The 21,153-nt window shown below is 52.1% G+C and overlaps 1 protein-coding gene across 2 annotated transcripts; it reads left to right on the top strand.

Annotated features, from left to right (window-relative positions):
- Positions 1–1,546: 1,546 nt before the first annotated feature.
- Positions 1,547–13,129, top strand: LOC119114501 (sarcoplasmic reticulum histidine-rich calcium-binding protein). 2 transcript variants are annotated; one of them, XM_037238610.1, is made up of 7 exons: positions 1,547–1,749; positions 5,949–6,099; positions 6,743–6,996; positions 7,710–7,843; positions 8,457–8,553; positions 9,153–9,409; positions 12,192–13,129. In XM_037238610.1, exons 2-6 carry the CDS (start codon positions 5,956–5,958, stop codon positions 9,349–9,351), a joined length of 828 nt encoding a protein of 275 aa, XP_037094505.1. In that variant the 5' UTR covers positions 1,547–1,749; positions 5,949–5,955; the 3' UTR covers positions 9,352–9,409; positions 12,192–13,129. The 2 variants fall into 2 exon arrangements, with proteins under 2 accessions (XP_037094505.1, XP_037094506.1); XM_037238611.1 differs by having other exon boundaries at positions 6,746–6,996; positions 12,192–13,128.
- Positions 13,130–21,153: the final 8,024 nt, after the last annotated feature.

Here is a 21,153-nt window from a genome sequence, read left to right as displayed (position 1 = left end):
TCCAGCATTCAGTCCGCGCTCAGAGCAACTGGGATCTTCTCTTCGACAGAGAAGTCTCCCCGAGTAGGCATTCTCAACGGCGGATGTGACCGACGGGCCGCTCCAGGATGCCTCTAGTGCTGGACCAAGTGGTGCCCTGCGGGGGGCGGCTTCTCCGACGTGGGACCAGGTAGCACCCTTTTACGGACTGAGCTGGGGTCCGGTGGAACTACGCTGGATGCACCAGTCACCAGTCCAGTCGCCTGTGCTGCAGTAGGAGCCATACTGCCCATTTCAAGAGTTTCGCCACAAAAAGCGGACCAGCCAATCGTAAGCGAGGATGATCGATGCAAAGCAAAGCAAAACAAAGACACAAGGCGGGCAAGCGAAGCGGAAGTCGACGAATAGAGAATGCCGTCTTCCGACATAATAGTGATGAACATAAATATAGCTATCCCATGCCAATGTGTAAAAGCCAGGAACATCTATGCATTCGCATAGGTGACAAATACTGTTCAGCTGCCACTCTACGTGGAACATTACCCTTCCCACGGTTAGATGTGCATCGGACGCGGCCACGAAGACTCAGAAATTACGTCCATTACATAGGTTACATATTTTACTGCCACACTTATACGTGCACAAAAGATCAACGTTTCACCCTGCACAGTCAAAAGCTCAAAATTTCCATTCATGTTATTACAGTTCATCAAAATGGAAAAGTGCTTTTCTTACAATAGTTTACGCTGCGTGTCAGCATGAGGTTGTCAACGTCAACCATTGTTCCCGGGTAACTTGGTTGTTCCCAAGGCCCATATCCTCGAATCCCCCCATGTGCTGATAATAGGCCCTACCCAACACTTGTGCAAAAGATAACACTCCAAATTCAACTGAAAATATGCCTTCCAACATAGCTTTAGCGGTCTCAGTTTCAACAGGCAAAATTCAACGGACGTACACAATTCTGAGTTGATCGTTTTTGAAGCTAACGAATACATTAATTCGTGAACGAAATACTCTTCTGGTTGATTAGCATATTTACGTTTGACGACTTGGTGCCCACCTCTGCATTTTGACATTTTTTAGGCTCTGTCCAGGCTCAGCGAGCATACATGTTTTGTGTTTGTTCCCTCCATTCAGGCGTGTAGTTTCGGCAAATAAGTTCTTTCGTCACAAAGTTTGACGGTTCAACAGTAAAACAATACTGCTATATGCTCGCAAAGCACACTAACGCACCGGGTTTTCCTCGGATTTGGCTCACTTTTTCTTAAAGTTGGAGGGGAGAGGGAGGCTGAAGCCCAATTGAGGGAAGTTGGAGCCCCAGCTGAATAGGAAACTTCACCCCTGCCTCCATCGCAATACAGAACCGCAGTCACATCTTTGGCAGTGCGAACTGCAATGTCAGTGTGGCTACTCCACTCCCCCGCCTGCTTGTGCCTTTGCACTGCCCCGCTCTCCTCTCACGGTCGGGGTAGCGTGCATTCACGTAACCGACATCCTGCACAGGCCCCTGCCCGCCCGCTGGATTTCACTTTCAAGGGCGTTCGCAGGGGCGGCGCTGCCGGCGGCGAGCCCAAGAAAGTCATCGTGTGACGGTGCCTGGCGTGCGGCGACGAGCTAGCGCAGCGCAGGGGGCTGCTGCGGCGCTGAAGGCGGGTGCGGCGGCCGGTGGGTGGTGCTGGTCGGCGGAAGAGGACACTCGTGACCTTCCAGGACACCAGGTCGGCGAAGAAGGACCGGACAGGCTCTCCGGTCACGCCCTGCGCCAAGGTATGGCGGCCGGACAGGTGGTCAGCTCAGCTGACAGCTGTGAGGTCACACCACCTGCGAGCACGCGCGACACTTTCAGCTTTGAACCGCATGACTGGATCGAAGTGTAAGCGTAAAAAGATGGTGTGTAGTCTGCTTACCCTGAGCCTTGGGTGCTTTCGCCGGATGTATTCTTAGTTATTTTCTCATGGTATCTGCTGCTTCCTTTAGAGTCAAACACATCAGCAAATTAGAAGTAACGCCAAGCTCTTCTAAGCACAGACTACAGGGATACTTCATGCGAAAATGCTCCTATGAATGTGAAAATGTTTTCATCAATATTTGATAATGCCACGCCATGCCAAACGACACCATATTAGGGGCACGGGGCACCTTTGCCACCTTTGTGACAAGGCAAGATTGGTGCACATAGCCCATGCGTTTCCAGCGATTCCAACCCCCAGCGTAATCTGCATAGACGACTGCAGCTGCGCAGCGGCGACCTGCGGTGTTCGGTACATATCTCCGTGTGGGCGATCCCGGCAGGCGTGGCTACATTCCTACACGGCGTTGCAGTTTCCCTGCGCTACCGTTCGGCGGCGGCGGGCCCAGCGGCGGTGCAGGCTGGGTGTCTGTGCAGATCGCCATCAGGCGCACCCAGCGACGACTGTGCAGGCGCAGTTACGGAAATGAGACGAGTCTTATCGCAGGGGGATGCACCCTGCCCCGCTATGCCTGCAGATGATCACCAAATCGAGTGTGAATCAAACCTCGATGGCCGGTCGACGAACACGATTTCCTTTCGGGGATGTTTGGGATCTCCGGAATAGGAATCGCCTGCGGCATTTGACGTATGCACGTTGTTGGAGAGTACTTTATGCATTCATATCTTGCAAAAACTTTAAGCGCTTGGAGGCTCGTCCTTATGATTTAATCTCTTTATTGCGCTGAATTCCCTTGGAAATCGGGAAGTCGAATCACTGTAATTGTATTTCGTTTGAGAGTATGCAGACCAAACGTCCTTAACAATGCAAAAGTTAAATTGTGCGGAATGAAATTGTCTTAAGTGGAAAGATCACTGTCGGTAACTACCAAAGCCTAAAAAAACTCAGCAATAATTCAAATGTTCAGTCTAACGCGTCCATTTGAGGCGTGCGAGACTTTAACGTCCGGCTAGCAACGCATCTTTCGATCGAAAGAGCAGCACATAAGCGTGACCACTACTAAGACTGGTATTGTCCGGACCTCACTAACTTTTTGGCAAATTGAATCATTTTTGTGTTTTAACCATATCAAATGGCACCAAGAGAGACGAGTTCCCCAGATGAAACGTCTGCAACATTTCAACTGGAGAACTTGTCCCTTTTCCCGAGATAAAACATTTTTCGTCTACGTCGGAAACATTTTAGACATAGCCACTCCAACGTCCACGCCCCTGACCCCCGAATATTTTCCGGAATTATTTCCGAACGGTATGTGTGTAGCCACACCAAATTCTGCATAGCTGTAGACAACAAAATAGCAAATCGTTTGACATCCAAAATTTAGATGTACCTTGTAAGGTCACTGACCTACAGTAGGTCAAAGTCAGACCATAGATTCCGCGAGGGCAATTTCAAGGAAATCGTTCAATTTGATGCAACAACGGAGCGTTAGACGAAGCCAACATCTCTGTGATACTTAATTGGGCAACACAACAATTGAAATTAACAAATTTCCATTGACTTGGGGTGCGATATAAAGGCCAGACCAAGGTCAAACCGACCTGTTTTATTGCTCTAGAGTTTGCTGGATGGGGTAGTAGTTTGTGGTGCTCATTTTCAGTTTATTGACAACAGGAACCACATTATACATCTGCCTTGGAATTTCTGAAGGTCAGAATAGATCAATGACCTAAAATGGCCCAGGTAAGCTTTTTAGGAACAACTGCTTAGCGTAATTCTTGATGCTTGCTCAGATGACAAAAATTTAAAGCAGTCGTGTATGGTTTTGGTAACCATTGGCCTTGGAAAGGTCACAATAGGTCACGGACCCTCTAATAAACACCAGTGATTTTTACTTAGAGTAGGTATCTAGGTGCACGGCGGGTTGCATCGGGAGGTCTGGGGGCACTTTGAACACCAGTCTGGAGTTTGACCTTGTTAGACCTTATTTGACACGAAAGCCATAAGCTAGGAGCCTGAAGTTTTAGCACAAGCGAGTTCACGCACGAGTCAACACTTCCTTTGAATTTAGTGCTCCTAGCTCGCTTAGTTTTTGAGATATCAATGGAGTCAAACTGACCCACACCCGAACGAACGGTATTTAACCGGCCACCCGGGCGTGCGTTCATGAGCTGCAGTCCACCCATCCATATTTTTTTACCTTTTGCTCCGAATTTTCATCTTATGCTACGCGCATCATTGTGTAGGTACGGATATGTAGGGAGGTGTAGGTATGCATATCTTGCGCATATCTTGCATATCCGCGCATATCTCATAATTCCAGTCTCGATACTCTCAACCGTATCAAGGAAAAATGTAGTACTAGCAGCAGGCCAGATACCGGAACATGTGCTGTTTTCACGAATGGTTGTTACGTGAGGTGTTTCGGCAACTTGTACTCAAATAGTTAGGATTTGAAAGAAATTCAGCAGTTATTCGAGATAAGAGCGCCCTGCTTGGTTACTCATTAAAACTGTTTGTAACTCAGATATGATACGCTGAAGCCGCTTGAGCCAACACACATTTTCGTGCGATCGATCGGATTTCGTGAGAATGGAAAACATGTGAAGACATGGCGGTCCAATTAGCCCTGGTGAAAAGGCCGTTGATAGTTACAAACCACCCCGTGCCCATTGCGATACCCAAATTGCACTACTAAAAACAAAATAACAGACAGTGGTCCACTATAACTTTTTATTCATCTCATGCGAGGTACATGAAACACATTAAAACCACTGTTCGTAGCCCATCGTTCCCGACCCAGAGTTCCCGACATGCCTACATCGTCAAAAGCAAGATTCATGGACCAGCGAATAAAATAGACCGGTGCTGCCGGGGCCAGCTTCGGTGATTTCGGTGAGGCCCCTGTCACAGCAAGTCCGCCCCTCCCAGATACAATCGCAGATCGCACCGTAGGTGCACCTCATCTCTCACCCCCGCACCTCATCTCACCCCTCATCTCTCAACCCGACCCCATCGTGTCACTGCCCGGCCGCGTCCGACGCTCTCCAGGCGCCAATAAACGACCAGCCGCCGCGCCATCTGTCGCCGGCCTCTAATTCTGGACGGCTTTGAGGGCCGACAGCACCACGCGGCCCAATCTCGAGTGTGTTCCAATCTGTTCATCAACGCATGGGGCTGATGACATCCCCGCAGCGTCAACCGGGCAGGAGTCGAGCCAGCCGCATTCAGAATCCACGCGGGACGCGTGATTGTTTGGGACTCACTCAAACTCGATTGGATTGATTTATTTTCTACAGGGGTCATCTTTGAACTCAAACTTGACAGATGAGCAGTCTGAGGAGGCGGATATTGGCTCAGAGTCATGTCCAAAACTCGAAACTCATGATTCAACTGGAAATAACTCACCGAGAGGCGCTGTACGTCCGCCGGTCAGCTGATCGTGACGTCACCTCGCTAGCTCCCACAATAAGGGCTCAAGAGTTGGTTACAAGGCTTGGTTCATTGCCGACTCAAGGCGATTTGCTTCGCGATCTCATATTTTCTGCGTCACAACCCTCAAAATTGTCTAGGTCAGGGTGAGATCACTGACCGAAACAGGAGGTGTTCCAATCTCTTTTTACTTCTCTAGTGCCTGAAGCTGGTTTTTTCGGCAAATCGTCTCTCTCTTCACCTCAGTTTTTAACCTTATGTTTACACGGGGGGAACTCGGCTCCCTTTCGTGTCTTACATCATCGCCAAGCTGTTTCAGCTAGAAAGCTGAAATTTAACACTTTTCTTGGCCATCAATTAAACATATCCTGAAGACATTTTGGCACACGGATCACCCAGACGGAACCCCGGGTCGGTTTGTTGAAAGCACGGCAGGACAAATCACAGGCTGTCGAAGACACGCACTGGCACATTGCAACCTACTATTGGAAGTCAATGTCTGTCTTAAATATATGTTCATGTGAAGTCTATTGAGGACCACATTCTCCCTGACGCCACCCCTGTCCCAGGGTGACCATTTCGCGCCAACAGACCGCATTTTCCCTGACGCCACCCCCGTTCCAGGGTGACCATGTCGCGCCAACACCGCCACGAGGGGCGCCACCATCGGGACGACGTGGAGAACCGGTACCAGGAGGACGAGGAGGACGACCGGCGCTACCGACATCGAGATGACGATCACCGGCAGCGGGCTATGCACCGCGACTATGACGAGGTAGGGAGGGAGAGGGTGAATATGAGATTGCGCCAAACGCCGGATCGCGGAAGGACAACTCAGAACGGCTGTATACCGTTTTGTGGCCATTTTCCGTCGCTAGGCAGACAGGAGTTTGGCGTTTCCATGCTTGCAAACTCCACAAATTTAGCTACCCAGTCTCACCTTTTCCACATTTCTTGTTATCCTAATGATGTAGTTACTGCGGTTTTTGATGAGGTAAACGCCAACGACCAAAGAAAGGAGAAACGTGTCATTTGCTGTAATGCAATCCGAACCCCCGAATAAGGCGAGCACTACATGATACTCCGCTACGGCACATCCACTCTGTATTTGGTGATTCCACGGGTTAGGCGCAGATAAACTATTCGTCCCGGTCGTCTTACTCAGCAAAGTCAGATATCACATCGCTCGCCCCGTCAAAACGGCTGGACGATACCTTCGATATCTTTCGATATCTTTCATAGATATCTCTAAAATGGATCGACTTGCACATTCTACCTGCTTGCTGACATGTACGATACGGTGCCGGACACGAGCCAACTGCCCGTCACAAACGGAGAGCGTACGTGGTCGAGTCTGTACGTCGAGAGGTCAGGACCCGATTCCCGCTGGGGAAACCTTCACCGCCGCCTCGCCGCAGCAGCGCAGCGAGACAGAGCGCGCGCCGTCGGACCGGGCCGTGAGCGAGTTCATCCTGGACACGCCGCGCTACGACATGCACGAGCAGGAGCGCTACGACACGGGCCGCGGCCACCACGGCCGGTCACGGGAGCGCAGCCACGACCGCCGCTACGACGACGACCGCGGCCACGACCGCCGCTACGACCCGGAGGAGCGCGAGGCCAGCGAGATATACGCCGAGGCGCATCAGCCGCCCCCGGTCAGCGAGATGAGGTCAGTACGCTTGGAGGCGGAGTGTTGTATGTGGGTGTTGGACGGAATCAGTGCCCGTGAGCGCTTTTACCTGAGTGGGGGGGAGGAGGAGAAGAGGTGGGAGTGGGGGTGGGGGTGGGGATGGGGGTGGGGTGCCGTAGTTGGCGTGGGAACGAAACACGTCATCAACGGCTGAGTAAAGTCACCAAAACGCGGCTAGTTCGCCGCAAGGTAACCAGTATACCAATGCCTAATCAGAGGAGCTGTAAAGACGAGTCGCGCTGACCAGTGAGAAGGCCGAGTAGCCCAGGCAAGTGTCTGTGTGTGTCGCAGACAGGCGCCTTACGTCCTTCGCCATCGAAGCCAGCTCAGTTGGTCTACGCTCGGCCGATAGCCAGCACGTGCATGCGAAATGAAAGCACGGGAATAGAATGAACGAAATGAAAGCACGAACAGCACATGACCGATGATGATGATGATGATGATGATGATGATGATGATGATGGTTATGCTGATGATTTGGGACGTAGGGCGCGCCGGCTACCCTGGCCATATGGCGTCCCTATTAAAACCCTGATGCAGCGAAGAAAATACAGAGACGTATTTGTTAGGTCCGTCATTGTTTCGCTTGTAATGTGCATGATTCAGTATTTATGTCCGCAATTCACTCGTGTTTTTGTGATTCATCAGTCACATTCAGGTTTCATTAATGTCGGCCCGTCGCCTTGTTCCAGCCACTACGCCCCAAGCCAGCGCACTTACCGCAGCGGGGTCTCAGACGGCACGATGAAGACGAAGACGTCCCGCCACGGCAACCTGATGATGGAGACCATGGCAGCTCCTCACCCGTGCTGCCCCAACACGAAAGGTGGGACCACGATGAGGGACCACGGCGACCGGGCGCCATCCGGGTGCTGCGTTGGAGATGTTGTTCTGCGAGCTAACGTTCGCCTATCTTATAGCCCCCGGTGGACTAGCACCGCACATGTGGCTACGGGTGGCTAATATAGGAGCCAGGCCGGCTCGCATCGGCCATTTTTTCCCTGCTCTTCGGTACCCATTCACCAGCGTCGCAAAGCCGACGGCAGGTGGCCGACCGCGTTCAGCGCAGGCTTCACGCGGTGTGGAAAATAACGTGCCCGAAAATAACGTTTTTCATCGTTCGTCTTCCACTCCGACCGTTTGTGCGGCGAAAGGCAACGGGTTCACAGATTCTCAGAGACGCGCATGGTCACCGGCCGCACGCTTGATCGCAATGCTTTGCCGCCGTGCATTGCCACCCATACGTTGTCCGCCACCGCAGCCTTCGTCGCCTTGCTGACGTTGTCTTTGGCTTTGATTGGACCTTGCTGACGTTGCCCCTGGCTTTAATTGGACCGTTGTCGTTTGAAACCGCGCCGGGCATGCCGGGGACTGAGACCTGAGGCGTCGCATGTTAGCTGACTGTTAGGGTAATTATGACACGGCCCGCTCTGTTGCAGGCGTCTGCTGCCTCATGCTGCTGCTGAACTTGGCCATTCTGCTGATCGCGCTAGGTTTTGTCATCATCCTTCAGCTCTTCAATCCGCCGTTTGTATGGTGAGTGCTCACGCGGCTCAGGCCTGAGACTCGTCGGTGGTGCTCGTGCCTCTGTGCAGGCACGCGGGCGGACTACTACCTTTCTCACTGCCGTCTTGCAGTGAATGTGAACAATTCATTAATGTGAAACTGTCGCCTTTTCTAAGCCACTATGCCCCGAGCCATCGCACACAACGCAGCGGGGTCTCAGGTAGTTGATGGTTCGACTGCTTGATGCTTCCATTTCCAAACTCTTCTCCCGTATACCGCTGAGAAAACTCGGTGTTCAGGCCTCCCCCGAACGTGCCGTGCCCTGCCCAGGTGCCTGCACCGTGTTCTCGTGCACGCAGGGTCATGTGCTGTGACGCGCATCGAGTCATTGGCCGCGGATAAACCAGATGTGCTTCTCAGAGCCCCTTCCTGCCGGCATGCGGGAATACCTACTCGGATCACATGCCGTGTCCCCGCACAGGTATACCGCGAGCTCTTCAAGTAGACCGCACCGCTAGCTGTGGTCACACACGCAGTGTTCCCCACCATACACACCGGCGCACGTGCACGCATAGGTGCGTTTCACTGACGTCTGCCAATTACGTGACACGTGACGCGTCGCCGGCCAGGTTCATCGGCCTGGCGCTGCTGATTGGCGGCTTCTGCGCGCTCATCTTCTGCCTGGTGTACTGCGTCTGGGTGTGCAAGGACGCGCAACGCGCCAACGATCAGGGCGAGCTGTACTGGACCCACCACTGGCAGAAGCAGTGGGGCTACCAGCCTTCCGAGAAGCCATCCGAGCCGTACCGGGAGCCCGAGCGGTACTGAGGCGGCGCACAGCGACACGCAGCGGTACCGAGACGCCACCGGCCGCTAGCTGCTACTGGTGAGAGCGCGAGTACGCTGGTGGCGTGATGACGTAGCGGTCTGAGCGCCGGGCTCTCACGCGAGATTATGCGTTCGTTTCCAGGCTGATTTTGCGCCCTAAGCAATCACTGTTTTTGTAAGGGGCCACTATGAACGTCGTCGCGTGCCCTTTTACGTAAAGCCGTTGACTGCAATGGCCATATAAGCACCCAGGGGTCGTGGCACAACTGGGATTCGAACTCAGGCCTCCCCGTGGAGCCGAAGGCGCTTATCACTCGCTCATTACGCAATTGCTGCAATACATGGGGGGGGGGGGGGGGGGGGGGGGGAAAGGGAGCGCGTCGTGTGCCACTCTTTGTTAAAAGGGACGTGGGCATTTGACTGAGATGTACGGTCCGATTCCGTGACACAGGCTCGTAAGGCGGATATTCGCACGGAAAAGTTCGCACACAAATTTTTGTTGGCGCATTCGCAGATGTCTGCAATGCAGGCGTTCGTGAACGCTAATATTCGTACTTGCAAATGTTCATGTCGCGAATGTTTGCATTGCAGATGTTGCACCGCAAATGCGTTCCTCATTGCGGATGTTCCTAACGCTTATGCCGTAAACGCTCATGTTCATGCGCACAAACGTTCGGATGAAAAACCATTGTCGTTAACTTGTGCCCTCAAATGCCCGCTCCAGAGACGTTCGTAAGCTAACGATACCGGTACCATAAGAGGGCATAATAATGTTCAGATAGGGCGCCTAATGCCGTATAAATATGTAGGGATCCTGGTCACCTTCCCAATTACCCTCAGACTTCAGTATTGATTTCATATTGTCGCCACCGACATGGTATATATATATATATATATATATATATATATATATATATATATATATATTACGACTGGGAGTGCTGCTACTGGGACTCCCCCATAAGGACCCGTCATCGGTAAATGGGCAGGGCGTGGGCGCTCGGGCGAGGCTTGCGCCATGGAGGGTGGGGAAGGGGGTACTTCAGTCTATTCCTGGCTGAAGCATACAGCTTACCCCGGATAAAGTGGTCGTTGTGTGAGTGGAGGATAAAGCAGCGAATAAGGGAAGCAGTGCCGATACTGTTGTTGTGTAAGCACTGCCAGGGGTGTACTCATCGCTTGTTGAGCCAGTGTTAAAGTCGAAGAGATTTGCAGAAAAGCAGTTTCCCCTTTACGCTGTAAAGATAACATAATGAAAACAGAGAAGTTAACATGGATTAGCATGAGCAGAATACGCTGCCCATATCAAGACACAAAAATTAATTGTTGGCGGGCTCGATCTTTCTAAAACAGCGCGCAATGGCTCGATATCTCCATGGCAACGGCCGTTTGTCTGGCCGCGCCCATCTATGGCGTCTTGGTTTAACCATATCGGCGGTGTTCACGAGAGATGGAAGCTGGTGGCCTGAATGTGACGTGACTCATTGCCATGGACTTACCTTCGTGAAGGACTATGAGAAGGGAGAAACCGTGGGCTAGAAGACTGTACAATTGCAAACACAGCAAGCGCGGAATGCGTTGGCCTCGGTGTCATGAGAGTTGGATTGACACCGCCGTTGTTTCCACTCGTGCGACTTTCTTAACTTCCCAGCGTAATTTTTTTCGGGCTTAGGAGCATTTGCGATAAAACATCTACACAAGCAAACATTTACCATACGGACACCTGCGATAAGAACACTAGCGTTTACGAACAGTTGCAGTGCGAACATCTGCGCACACAGACATGTGTGGTTACGAACATCTGAGGCGCAAACATCTGCAGTACAGAAATCAGCATCTAGGAAAATGAGCGATTGGGAAAATACGAACATTTGCGATATCTGCACCCGGTTTACGAACATGCTTCTGGTCTACGCTCGACCCGGGTGGGGAGCTGAGACACCGCGCTGGGCACTGAACAACAGGAATACACCACGGAGGCAGTTGGTAAAGGCCCGAGACCACGCAAGACGCAACTCAGGCCCTCAGGGACCGGCACTAAGGCACTGGGTCACCAGGTATGAGCCACTGGGGGAGGGGCAGGAACAAATCAATGAAAGTGGCGGGGGAGCAAGAGCATGACACTGGGATGCGAGAGTCATGTGCTGGGGTAGGAGAAGGTGCGGAGGGAGGGAGGGAGAGGGGGGGGGGGGCGAGGAACTCGGGCGTGGGATTGAGGCACGGCAAGGAGTAAGAGACTGAAGCCCTGAGAATGCGCTTTAGACGCGGGAGCACGGGACTGAGATCCTGGGCGGTATCGAAACATTCCGCAGCGGAACTGGAGCACTGGGGACGGAGCTGAGACACTACGGTACAGTATTAGGTGGCGGGACTGGCTGAGCCATTGGAGGACGGAACAGGGTAACTGGAGCATAAGACTGATGCACCGCGAAATGGGACTGAAACACCGGAGACGAGACTGAGATGCTACAGGTGGGACTGGGGCACTGGCGATGGGACTGGTGCGCTGGGATGGGACTGGGGCACTAGGGATGGGACTAGGGCACTGGGGCTGGGACACCGGGATGAGGCTGGGACACGTGGGGTGGGGATGGGACACTGGGGGCAGAAGTAAGGCAGGAATCAGACCCGGTCGGAAGGCGCGCAGACAAAAGTGATAGTTTGCTGCTGCCACGGTCTACTGTTGTCCGACTGTCATCGGCTGCTGCAGTTGCGAGAACAGATTCCCACGTAATGTTTGTCTAACATTTAGGCTATGTAATGTTTGATAACGTTGAGGAGCAAAGGCACCCACTGTCGCACAGTCTGCAATGGACATTGATGAAGCGACAATTCCACAGCCGTCTCACCACTGGAGTCAAGGAACAGAGCAGACGTGAACGAAAACGACAGGAGACGACGGCAAGGATTCCCGAGCAGCGACTGCGGCGGCTCTCCGTAGTGTAGTAACATTCACGCATGCGTGTGTATAACCGCATACATGATCACTTGACTTTCGACTACAGAGTCGATCTCCTACCCCTACTGGCCGTCGTAGCGTCGCATTACGTTGATCCGAGCTGCCAGCCGCCAGCCTGCACATGCCGGCACAGGTCGCCGATCTGCAGACCGGCCCTTGATCAGCCCTCAGCGTCCGGCAGTGAGATGGGTGGTCCAACTGTGATGGTCTCTGATGTGGGGCTGGGTGTCCCCCCCGTGCCAACATGGGTCCGAATAACGACTGCGTTAACATATCGTAGCTATCTCGAGTCACGTCGAGGCGGGCGGCGGAATCGTCGCTGGGGTTAACGTGGCTGCTCGTCATTCCGTCCCGAGTGAAGCGTTGTGAGTAACCATAGTAACTTATGACGGCATGCTATTATTGGTGTGATTAGAAGCAAAGGCGTGGTGCAGTGAGCAACACGAGGCACAGGTAACGCAGTGATCAACTTTAGCCAAACAGTCAAAATGTATAATTATTGTGCTGGTTATGCGAGAAACGCCTGCTGTGTGATTGAGTTGGGCACTGTAGAGACATAACGTCGACTAAAGGTCGCGGTGCCGAGTGTGGACGGTGCGCTGACCTGGTGCGTAACACCTGTAACACGGCGCCTTAGAGGTTGGTGCACCGTCGCCAATGACTAGAACATGACTAATACATTATTCCTGAGACGTCAATTTCCGTGACTGATCATGAGCCTAGCTGCCGTCTGCAGATTCTGCCATAATCGACGACGCGGACGGAGAACATAATTTTATCAACGATTACCGATCTTCCACGATAAAATTTTGCCAAGTAAAATAATTTTGGATGTGGTTGGGTAGCATGAGTTCGCTGACGCAGGGCGTTATTTCCGGCGTTTCACCAATATATTTTGATGCAGTTTTGGGCTATTTGTTTTTTGTATAATGGGAGCGCACAAAAAGTTTAAAAGGATACATTCCATTGATGTCCCTGGGACAATAATCTTGCTCACGAAGCCGTTTGCGAACAATTCCCAACACCACAGAAGAGCACTTCCAGTATAACGGATAACTCTTGCTTCGGCCTCTAGCACTGAAGAGAAGTTCGTCATCACACGCAAACCACGTCACGGTCGACCCGCGGTAGCCTTGCTCCCTGCGCCCGTCACCAGCTGACCGCAGTTCATGGACCGCATGAGCACTATTTCTGCGGAGCGAACGCGAAATCCGCCGCCAGGTGGTCCATATTTGGCGCTGTGCCAACTGGTTCACGCGGCGGGCTTCATCCTCGCCCGTGATATGCGCTGCAATTGCCTGATATGGTCATAAGGCCTTCACGGGTCGACCGGCGCAACCCACGGCGACCTTATTGGACATTTCAGGCGGCTCAGCGATACTGCACTGAAGCGTGCATTAATTTCAACCGCAAAGACCATCTGTGTCCAAATCCCACCACAGCGGCGCCGCGAAGTCACCATCAAATCAGACCACAACTTGGACGTCGTTCTCGATGTGGATCAAATGGTCAGGGATGCGGACGTTATCGGGACTTTATTCGTCGCCAACAAGAGAGTGTGCGTCCGACGACACGGTCCAGACGACAGGCAAGACGGTCCACGTCGCAAGTCAATTTCGGAAAAGCAGAAAATCTGAACGTGTTCCACCAGTTGTTTTACACATCAAGCCTCGCGCATGCTGTTGCCTGTGACGCCTTTAAGCAAACAAGCGGTAAAAACGCAACGCCTCATTACGGCGAATTAGAACGTTTGTTGGGGTGGAGACTCCGGGTTGGTGTTCCCGGGTAAATGCGAATTTAAATAGAAATAAAATCACGCTATTAAACCCGTATGTTCTTCATGCGTTATCCCTTCATGTCAGCGTACATACTGACCGCGCTTTGGCTACTGTAACAGAGCATGCAACATCACTTTCTACTCAGCACTTACATGCTGACGCTTTCTTAACTCAGACATGATTCGGCTGCATAGCAACTCCCCACTGAGACTCTTTTGGTCCTCCTCGCGAGAATTCCACCCGATTGGGAACGCCTGTCCGTATACCGACCCACACCGCTCCAATAAAACATCAGTCGATCCTCCTCAATGACATTAAATCCCAGGCAACTCAGCAGTTTCAGCAAATCAGCTAAACGTCCGGAAGCGCTGAAATAGTCTTCCAAGAACGACAAAAGTTACATCCGCTTACTCCACATCGGGACAACTGCTTGTTCCAGTTTGCTGGAGGGGAAGATTGCGCTCCTGATGAGCACTTCTTTACGGGCGGGAGCACAGCTCGAGCGAGTGGTATGGCTCGTGCCTCACAGACTCATATCCCAGCAACCAATGATCGAGGCCACGGGGAATGCAGGAGGGCGCGATGACCACAGCCCACTTCATAACACACAAAATAATAACCTGTGACGCGCTAAACTCATAAGTTGAGCGCGTCACAGGCGAGCAAATTTTTTGCTTAACTTATATCAACCTTGTGTGCTTTACAACATAATTATTCCCACGTGTCTGCCTATATCGTTTATTTGCGGACGTTTAATCGCATACATTACCCAACGTAGATAGGCAGAGGCATGCAAAACCACGATAGAGGGAGCCCGTGCCCCTGTACCCAGGCAAGCGCTGTTAGGCCTAATGACCGTCACATATCTCTAGTCCATCAGAAAGGGTGCCTGCAATTCCCAACTCACGACAAAGCTGGGGACCACGGATCGAGGACAGATCCAAATATCGACAACGAAGTTTCGAAGCGAAGTGAGCCCAATCCCGGCGAACGAGATGACAGCCAATCGTATTGGTGGCAGCGCGGGGCGATGTGTTGCGGTGTGGACGACGGCACCTACACGCTGACCGCGAGGGCTGCAAATCATCAGGCGACCTTTATCCTGTCCCATCCATAGGCGCACCGTGTGAGATGAGAAGCAGAGGCAGGTATCAGTATAGCACGCCGTTGCTCGACTGGACAGAAATTTGGCCATGCAAACTAAATAAGCGCAGTGCCGAGCTTACCGCCGCCAATGGGTACCCCATCCCAATCTCTGTCACCGGAACTGTTAACTTTTCCGAATTCGTCCGACACGTCGATCACAGATGTCAGGACTTGGCATTCCCATTCAGACAATATTCCAGCAGTCAATAGGAACTGTGCGCGGACGCTACACATCCATCCATCTCTGCTTCCCAAACTCTTGAAAGGAGCACAGTGCAATGCATTGACAAGTCCCATTGGTATGCGTTCATAAAGGCTTCGAGCTCCATTCGCGTATGTTGCCGGTCGTTTACATCACATTGTAGCCATCTTTATTAGCACCTCGTTGGTCTCGAAGTCACAAGAGGCGTCTCGCTAGTGTTAAAAGCCACTGTGATTTTCATTGCCTCACATAAGGCGAGGAGGATTTCCCTGAATCATCTGGTGGGCCGATTCCCCTGGTTTCTGGAATCTGGTCGTCAGGGGCTCTGATCTCGGTGGTAACCGTCTTCACTACCAATTTCATTTTACGGTACATTATGAACTTGCCCTGCAATAGGCATGATTGACAGAAAGTAGATGATTGACAGATTGCAGATTTGCAACGACTACTGATGCACGAAATCACAGGAAATGAATGAGAATCTCTCGCCGTTGGTAACTGCTTGTCGTGCTATATGACAACCTGATATTACCATATCCTAAAAGGCCGTCTAGAACATTGTATGATATTCACGAGTGCTCTAATACATTTTGGGTCCAGCCAGTTTCATAATGCGAAAGTACAGCTAAAACTATCCGTACAGCCCACAGTGTGTAGTGACAGGTTGACAAAGTCTCAACGTCAGTCAAATACTTATATTTCAAAACCATACATACACATAGCGATGCTGAGCAACGCACTTCCGGCCTTTATGCATACAAGGTACGGTTTAAACCGGCATAACCGTAATTTCGCTCCGCACGACTGTACAATGAGCGGGATATCCCTGTTCACGTGGCCAGTACATTCACATTTCCCTATTGTACATTTACAAGTACACTTGTTGTTATCATTTCCCTAATGTACATACAAGTACATTTCCCGATTGATATCCATCCCAATGTCCGACAGCGTGCGGCGCCATCAGCACGGGGTCGTGCCATGCTCGTTAGCGACATTCTTAACATCGCCCTATTAATTAATGCCGGCCACGCTAGCATGCCATCGGGACACAGCTTTCACGCGGTGAAGGTCCTGCCTTCGCGTACCAAAGGACAGCTTTTCGCTAGCTTATTAAATTATGCTAGACATCTTTGAAACTACATTTTAAACCACTTAGTACTCGTAATTATGCCAACCGTTTTGTGCCATTTCTGACTTTTGCACAATCTCGATACCCATCAAGACATTTCGCGTCATTATTGAGTCTATACGCATCCAAGCACCCATAGTATTTCCACGTCCGTCCTTAATCCTTTTTTGACAGGTGGGACCTGCGGACGCTTGGGAAGTGAATAGGGTATGGAATGGGGCATGTCCACTCTACAAAGCGTGTTTTGCTCTCCACTCTAGCACGTGGTTAACCCTTGTCGAATGAGTCGTCGGACGAAGCCGTCTGGGGTTTTCTTGAATAACTTGACAACCATTAAGGAAATTATGCTGATTTTCCGGTAGCTGAATAAGCTTACCAATGCTGCCAATTTTTAGCACTTTTTCACAGTCTGTCGTGATCGATGACGAGGGCCGTCACTTTCTAAGATCAGTTGTGAGGGGGAAGGGGCTGAGCCAATAAAGCTAAATTAACCTGCCTCCCCTCAAATCCTGATTTCTCCCCTAGTTTCGGCTATTTTGATTGGCATCACTAATGGCAAACTTAAACAACGTGGTCGGTTCCAAAATCGTTCCGATGTTGTGGAATGACTTTCCATTCACAGCCAATGCGACCGGCACAATGATACATGACGATGGTGATATTGATAGTGATGCGTTAAGATACCTCGTGGACCAGCAGATCAGCTGCTTGCTGCATTTCATTGGCTCAGTATTCGCCTTTTTCTCGTACGCATTGGGGGGGGGGGGGGGAGGGGGGCTCAGTAGAGCATGAGAAGGGCTCAAGCCAGCACCAAGAGGGGGCTCAGACCACCTCGAAAGTATACAAAGTGACAACCCTGCCTACGACTCACTTGTGAAAGTCATGTCAGTCATGTTTCTTGCCAAATCGAGAACATAGCTCACTTTATAGCAACTGGGACATGTTCTCTTTCTGTTCTATAAACACAATATTTCTACATCAGTGACATCAGACCTGATTGCGTGCGTCTAGGGGTGAGCAGGTCAGGTCATTAAAGGACAAGCAAGGTCAAATATGTCAAACTGTTCTTTTTGTGGGTGTCATGCAAGAATGTTGTGTCATGATCACACCGCATCAGCACTATTTGGACGAAAACTGTGCCACCCGTTGTTGTGAACTTCTTGGACCACGGCCTCGCCTTGTCAAACAAATGCAAACAGATACCCGAGAACCTGTTGACATTGTTTGCGCTGTTGTTGGCACACAGATGTTGCATTGGTAACTGCTCATTTTTCAACCCTCTTTGCTTATGGGCACTCGCATGCAAGTCACACTAATCTTCCAAGTGTCCAGCAACGTCATGAACTTTGTTTCTGCCCGCATGCCACATTTGAGCTGTCCCGCCGCCACTTGTGATTGCAGTTGCAATATGTGCCTGGTGCAGGTTGTGTGCGCTCGTTCAATGCTGCTTTTTATTCTGTAATATCCGCCTCATGATTTTTGTTGGAAAACATTTTAAGACTACCTGAGATGCCGCCAAGCACATTGCTAGTCGTCAGGGACGAAGCCTGCGGACGTCGTTCGTTGTCGTCATTGCTGAGTGACGTCGTCGAGTGACGTCATCGTCTGACGTCGTCGAGTGACGTCGAGTGACTCAACGAGGCGCGGACACGATAAAATCACATAGCGTAGAGTGAAAAAGGCACCACATTGATGCAGAGAGTCCTGTCGGCTGCACGCAACCGGTAGCCAACTGGTTGCAATGGGTGGCAAACGTGTGCCCCAAATTGACCCAACAGACAGGAAGCGCAATTGAACAGCTTAAATGACGATCATTGCATCGTTTTTCTCCTTCACCATAACTCGTTCCGCATGCCAGATACCGGTATTGAAACTATGCATCATGCAATCCAATGAACATTTCGGCTGTGGTGATGTTTTCGTGGCCTGAAAGGTCCGCCCGGACTCGAATCGCGACCATTTTTAGAACCGGAAGAAGGCAACAGGTACACTGGTGCTTACAAACTTACTTTTGGTTTTCGTGGCTTGGAAATAATCCTGCTTAGAGCATTTGTATCACTTCCGACAATGTTCCTCTACTCATCATCGTCGCCTGGGGGTCACCTACTGACCAATAATAATAACACAGATATTCATGGAAAGCTTAGATCACTATTGCCCCGCCGGTTTTCGGTCGATGCCCTACTGTCTTACTTCAAGAATCGGCATGGGATTCTGTCAAGCTCCCATCCCCGGGTAAGGTCGTTAACATGGCTCTTTCGGGCGAGGTTCTACCGTAGTTTTCCTGGAGAGATGAACGTGGGCATAAGCCCACGTACAGCATGTCTTAGGGACATCTGTTGACTCCTGGCAATTTGAAAACCGTACGGGAGCTGCGCACTCGCCTACGACGCCTGATACTCGCCCGCCGGGTGTCATGAACGTGTGGGGAGCTGGATTAGTGAGAGTCGCGACGCCTCTGTCTCTATCCGATTGACGGGCTGTCCCGCGAACGCGCTGAACCCGTCGGGTGATATGGTCTGACCTGTCCACTGCCAGCCAGGACCATGACAAAACCACTGCGTCGGTGCCCCCAGGTGCACGCCTTTGTGCGTCTTCATACTCAATAATAATAGTTTTCCTACACATTTCTGTCGTAAGAGACACGAAATAATAAAACCCATTGGAGGCAACCCTCGTTCTGCCGTCATGTCTTCAAAATGTTTCCCCGTCAGAAGTAGAGGAGACAGGTGAGGACACTGGGCTTTTGAAATGCACTTCTACAGAATAAATACGGCAGTGACGAGTCTCGGTCCGCGATTGAAGCTGTGTACGCGGATGGCTTACGACCCTACGACGCCCCATAGATGTACGCGTTGCACGTGATTACAACGCGCTCGCACACGGACCGGACGCCACTGACGACTCGGCTATACCGCCACCCAAGGAAGCTGTGACGAACAAGGAGGCTCACGGGCGGCAGGGGGTTAGAGATTTTTGTATATGCCATTTTCCGTTTCCAGTTATGCTCAGATACCATTGCTCCGCCCACTTCCAAAACATTTCTTTGGGTAGAAAACGCAGGCATTTCCTCTTATTATTGTCGTCATTAGGGTTTACGATGCACTTAGTTGCTGGGGCTATATGGCGTCGCCTGCCTCTCACCCAGGCAGGAAGGGCGGGCGCCGCCGGAAATCGAACCCCGTGCCACCAGTCTGTTGCTCGTGAGTTCCGAACACTGTCCGTTTACGCACGCACGGAATCATTGTTCAGACTACCGTCTTCGTCTGGTGTGTTAGGATGTATGTAACATTAAACATTAACATTACAATGTTACGTACGTAACATTTTGAACACCATCCCATACTTCCCAGGACTCCCGGCAACGGTAAAAAAATAACTGACCGAAACGTTGGGTGCGTTAAGATTGCTACACCAGACAAGAGCGATGGTCCCAACAATTTGACTTCCGCAATACTGACACCTCACTCAGCCATTCCGTAAAGCTGTCAGGGTACATTTTACTCACTCTGATAGAGGGTGCTGGACTACACTCATCACAAAGCATTCTGTTCAGTTCTGTATTGCCTGCTGCACATTTCCCAATATGCTTTTTACAGCCTTCTGCTCCGCAAGACGGCAATTGACTGGCAGCAGCCTGAAAACAGCCCGCAAGCTGTGAAAACGGCCATCTCACACCACAGTGCAGCCGCCTCGACGGCTTTCAAGCCCGCCATCTCCAGCCGCCGCAAGTCACACCACCTACCAAGCCGCTCCCAACAACGCACGGAAAATATCACTGTTTATTGGGCGGCGGGAGGACCGAGCCGCGGCGAGCACGTCGCCTGCTCGGGCGCCCCCTGGCGCGAGATCTTCGTCACACTGGCGCGCGTCAGCAGCGGTGGTTACAGTAAGCGGGTAGCTGGGACGCACGCGACCGGTCCGGCGGCCGGCGCGCCGCGGGCGCCGCCGGGACTGCTGTGTAGGCACTGGTGTATGAACGGTTGGGCGAACGGGTGGAACTGAATAACGAATAGCGCAAGTCGCCCACGCAGGTAACGGCACCACTCTATGGCGTGAGGAGGCGGGGGGGGGGGGGGGGGGATGGGAGGGGAGGGGGCTGGGGAAGCCGAGGCGCAATCAGGCTGGACACGGCCGACACTACAACGCACCTCCTGGCGGGCACTCCCCGGCCGCCTATTCAACGACGGCCCACAGAGCCGGGCGGCGGCGAAAGGCGCCGTCAGCACACACCCTACACTCAAAGCACGACAAGCCTCACTCCCCGGGCCTGTCACGCGCAGGCGACGGCCGCCGGCGCGGCAGTCGGCGGCCGACCTGCCGGCGGGCGCGACCCAGAACACGGCAGACGCGCCGGCCCCACGCAGCCGCCGGGCGCCGCCGACCGCCGCCGGCAGGAGGTAGTCCGTGGCTTGGTAACAAACCGCGAGAGCCGCGGCGGCGCGACACCCCGCGCCGGCCACAGGCCAGCGCGTCGCCTCGCCGACACGCCACATTCCATCCCTAGACTAACTCTAACCAGCGCGGCGGCCATCGTCGGCTCACAGGCCGGCCGGCGGACGGGGCGCGCCGCCGCGACGCCCCC

This window comes from Pollicipes pollicipes, unplaced genomic scaffold (assembly GCF_011947565.3).
Source record: "Pollicipes pollicipes isolate AB1234 unplaced genomic scaffold, Ppol_2.1 Scaffold_832;HRSCAF=956_pilon_pilon_pilon, whole genome shotgun sequence".
Taxonomy (NCBI): domain Eukaryota; kingdom Metazoa; phylum Arthropoda; class Thecostraca; order Pollicipedomorpha; family Pollicipedidae; genus Pollicipes; species Pollicipes pollicipes.
Note: the sequence above shows the minus strand (reverse complement) of the source record. Positions and strands in the feature narration are given on the sequence as shown.

Excerpts from the sequence above, each read along its gene's own strand:
- LOC119114501 (XM_037238610.1), top strand. The coding sequence starts at position 5,956 with ATGTCGCGCCAACACCGCCACGAGGGGCGCCACCATCGGGACGACGTG. Across the intron at positions 6,100-6,742 it reads TGCACCGCGACTATGACGAG|CAGCGCAGCGAGACAGAGCG; the intron begins GTAGGGAGGGAG and ends GCCTCGCCGCAG. Across the intron at positions 8,554-9,152 it reads TTCAATCCGCCGTTTGTATG|GTTCATCGGCCTGGCGCTGC; the intron begins GTGAGTGCTCAC and ends GTCGCCGGCCAG.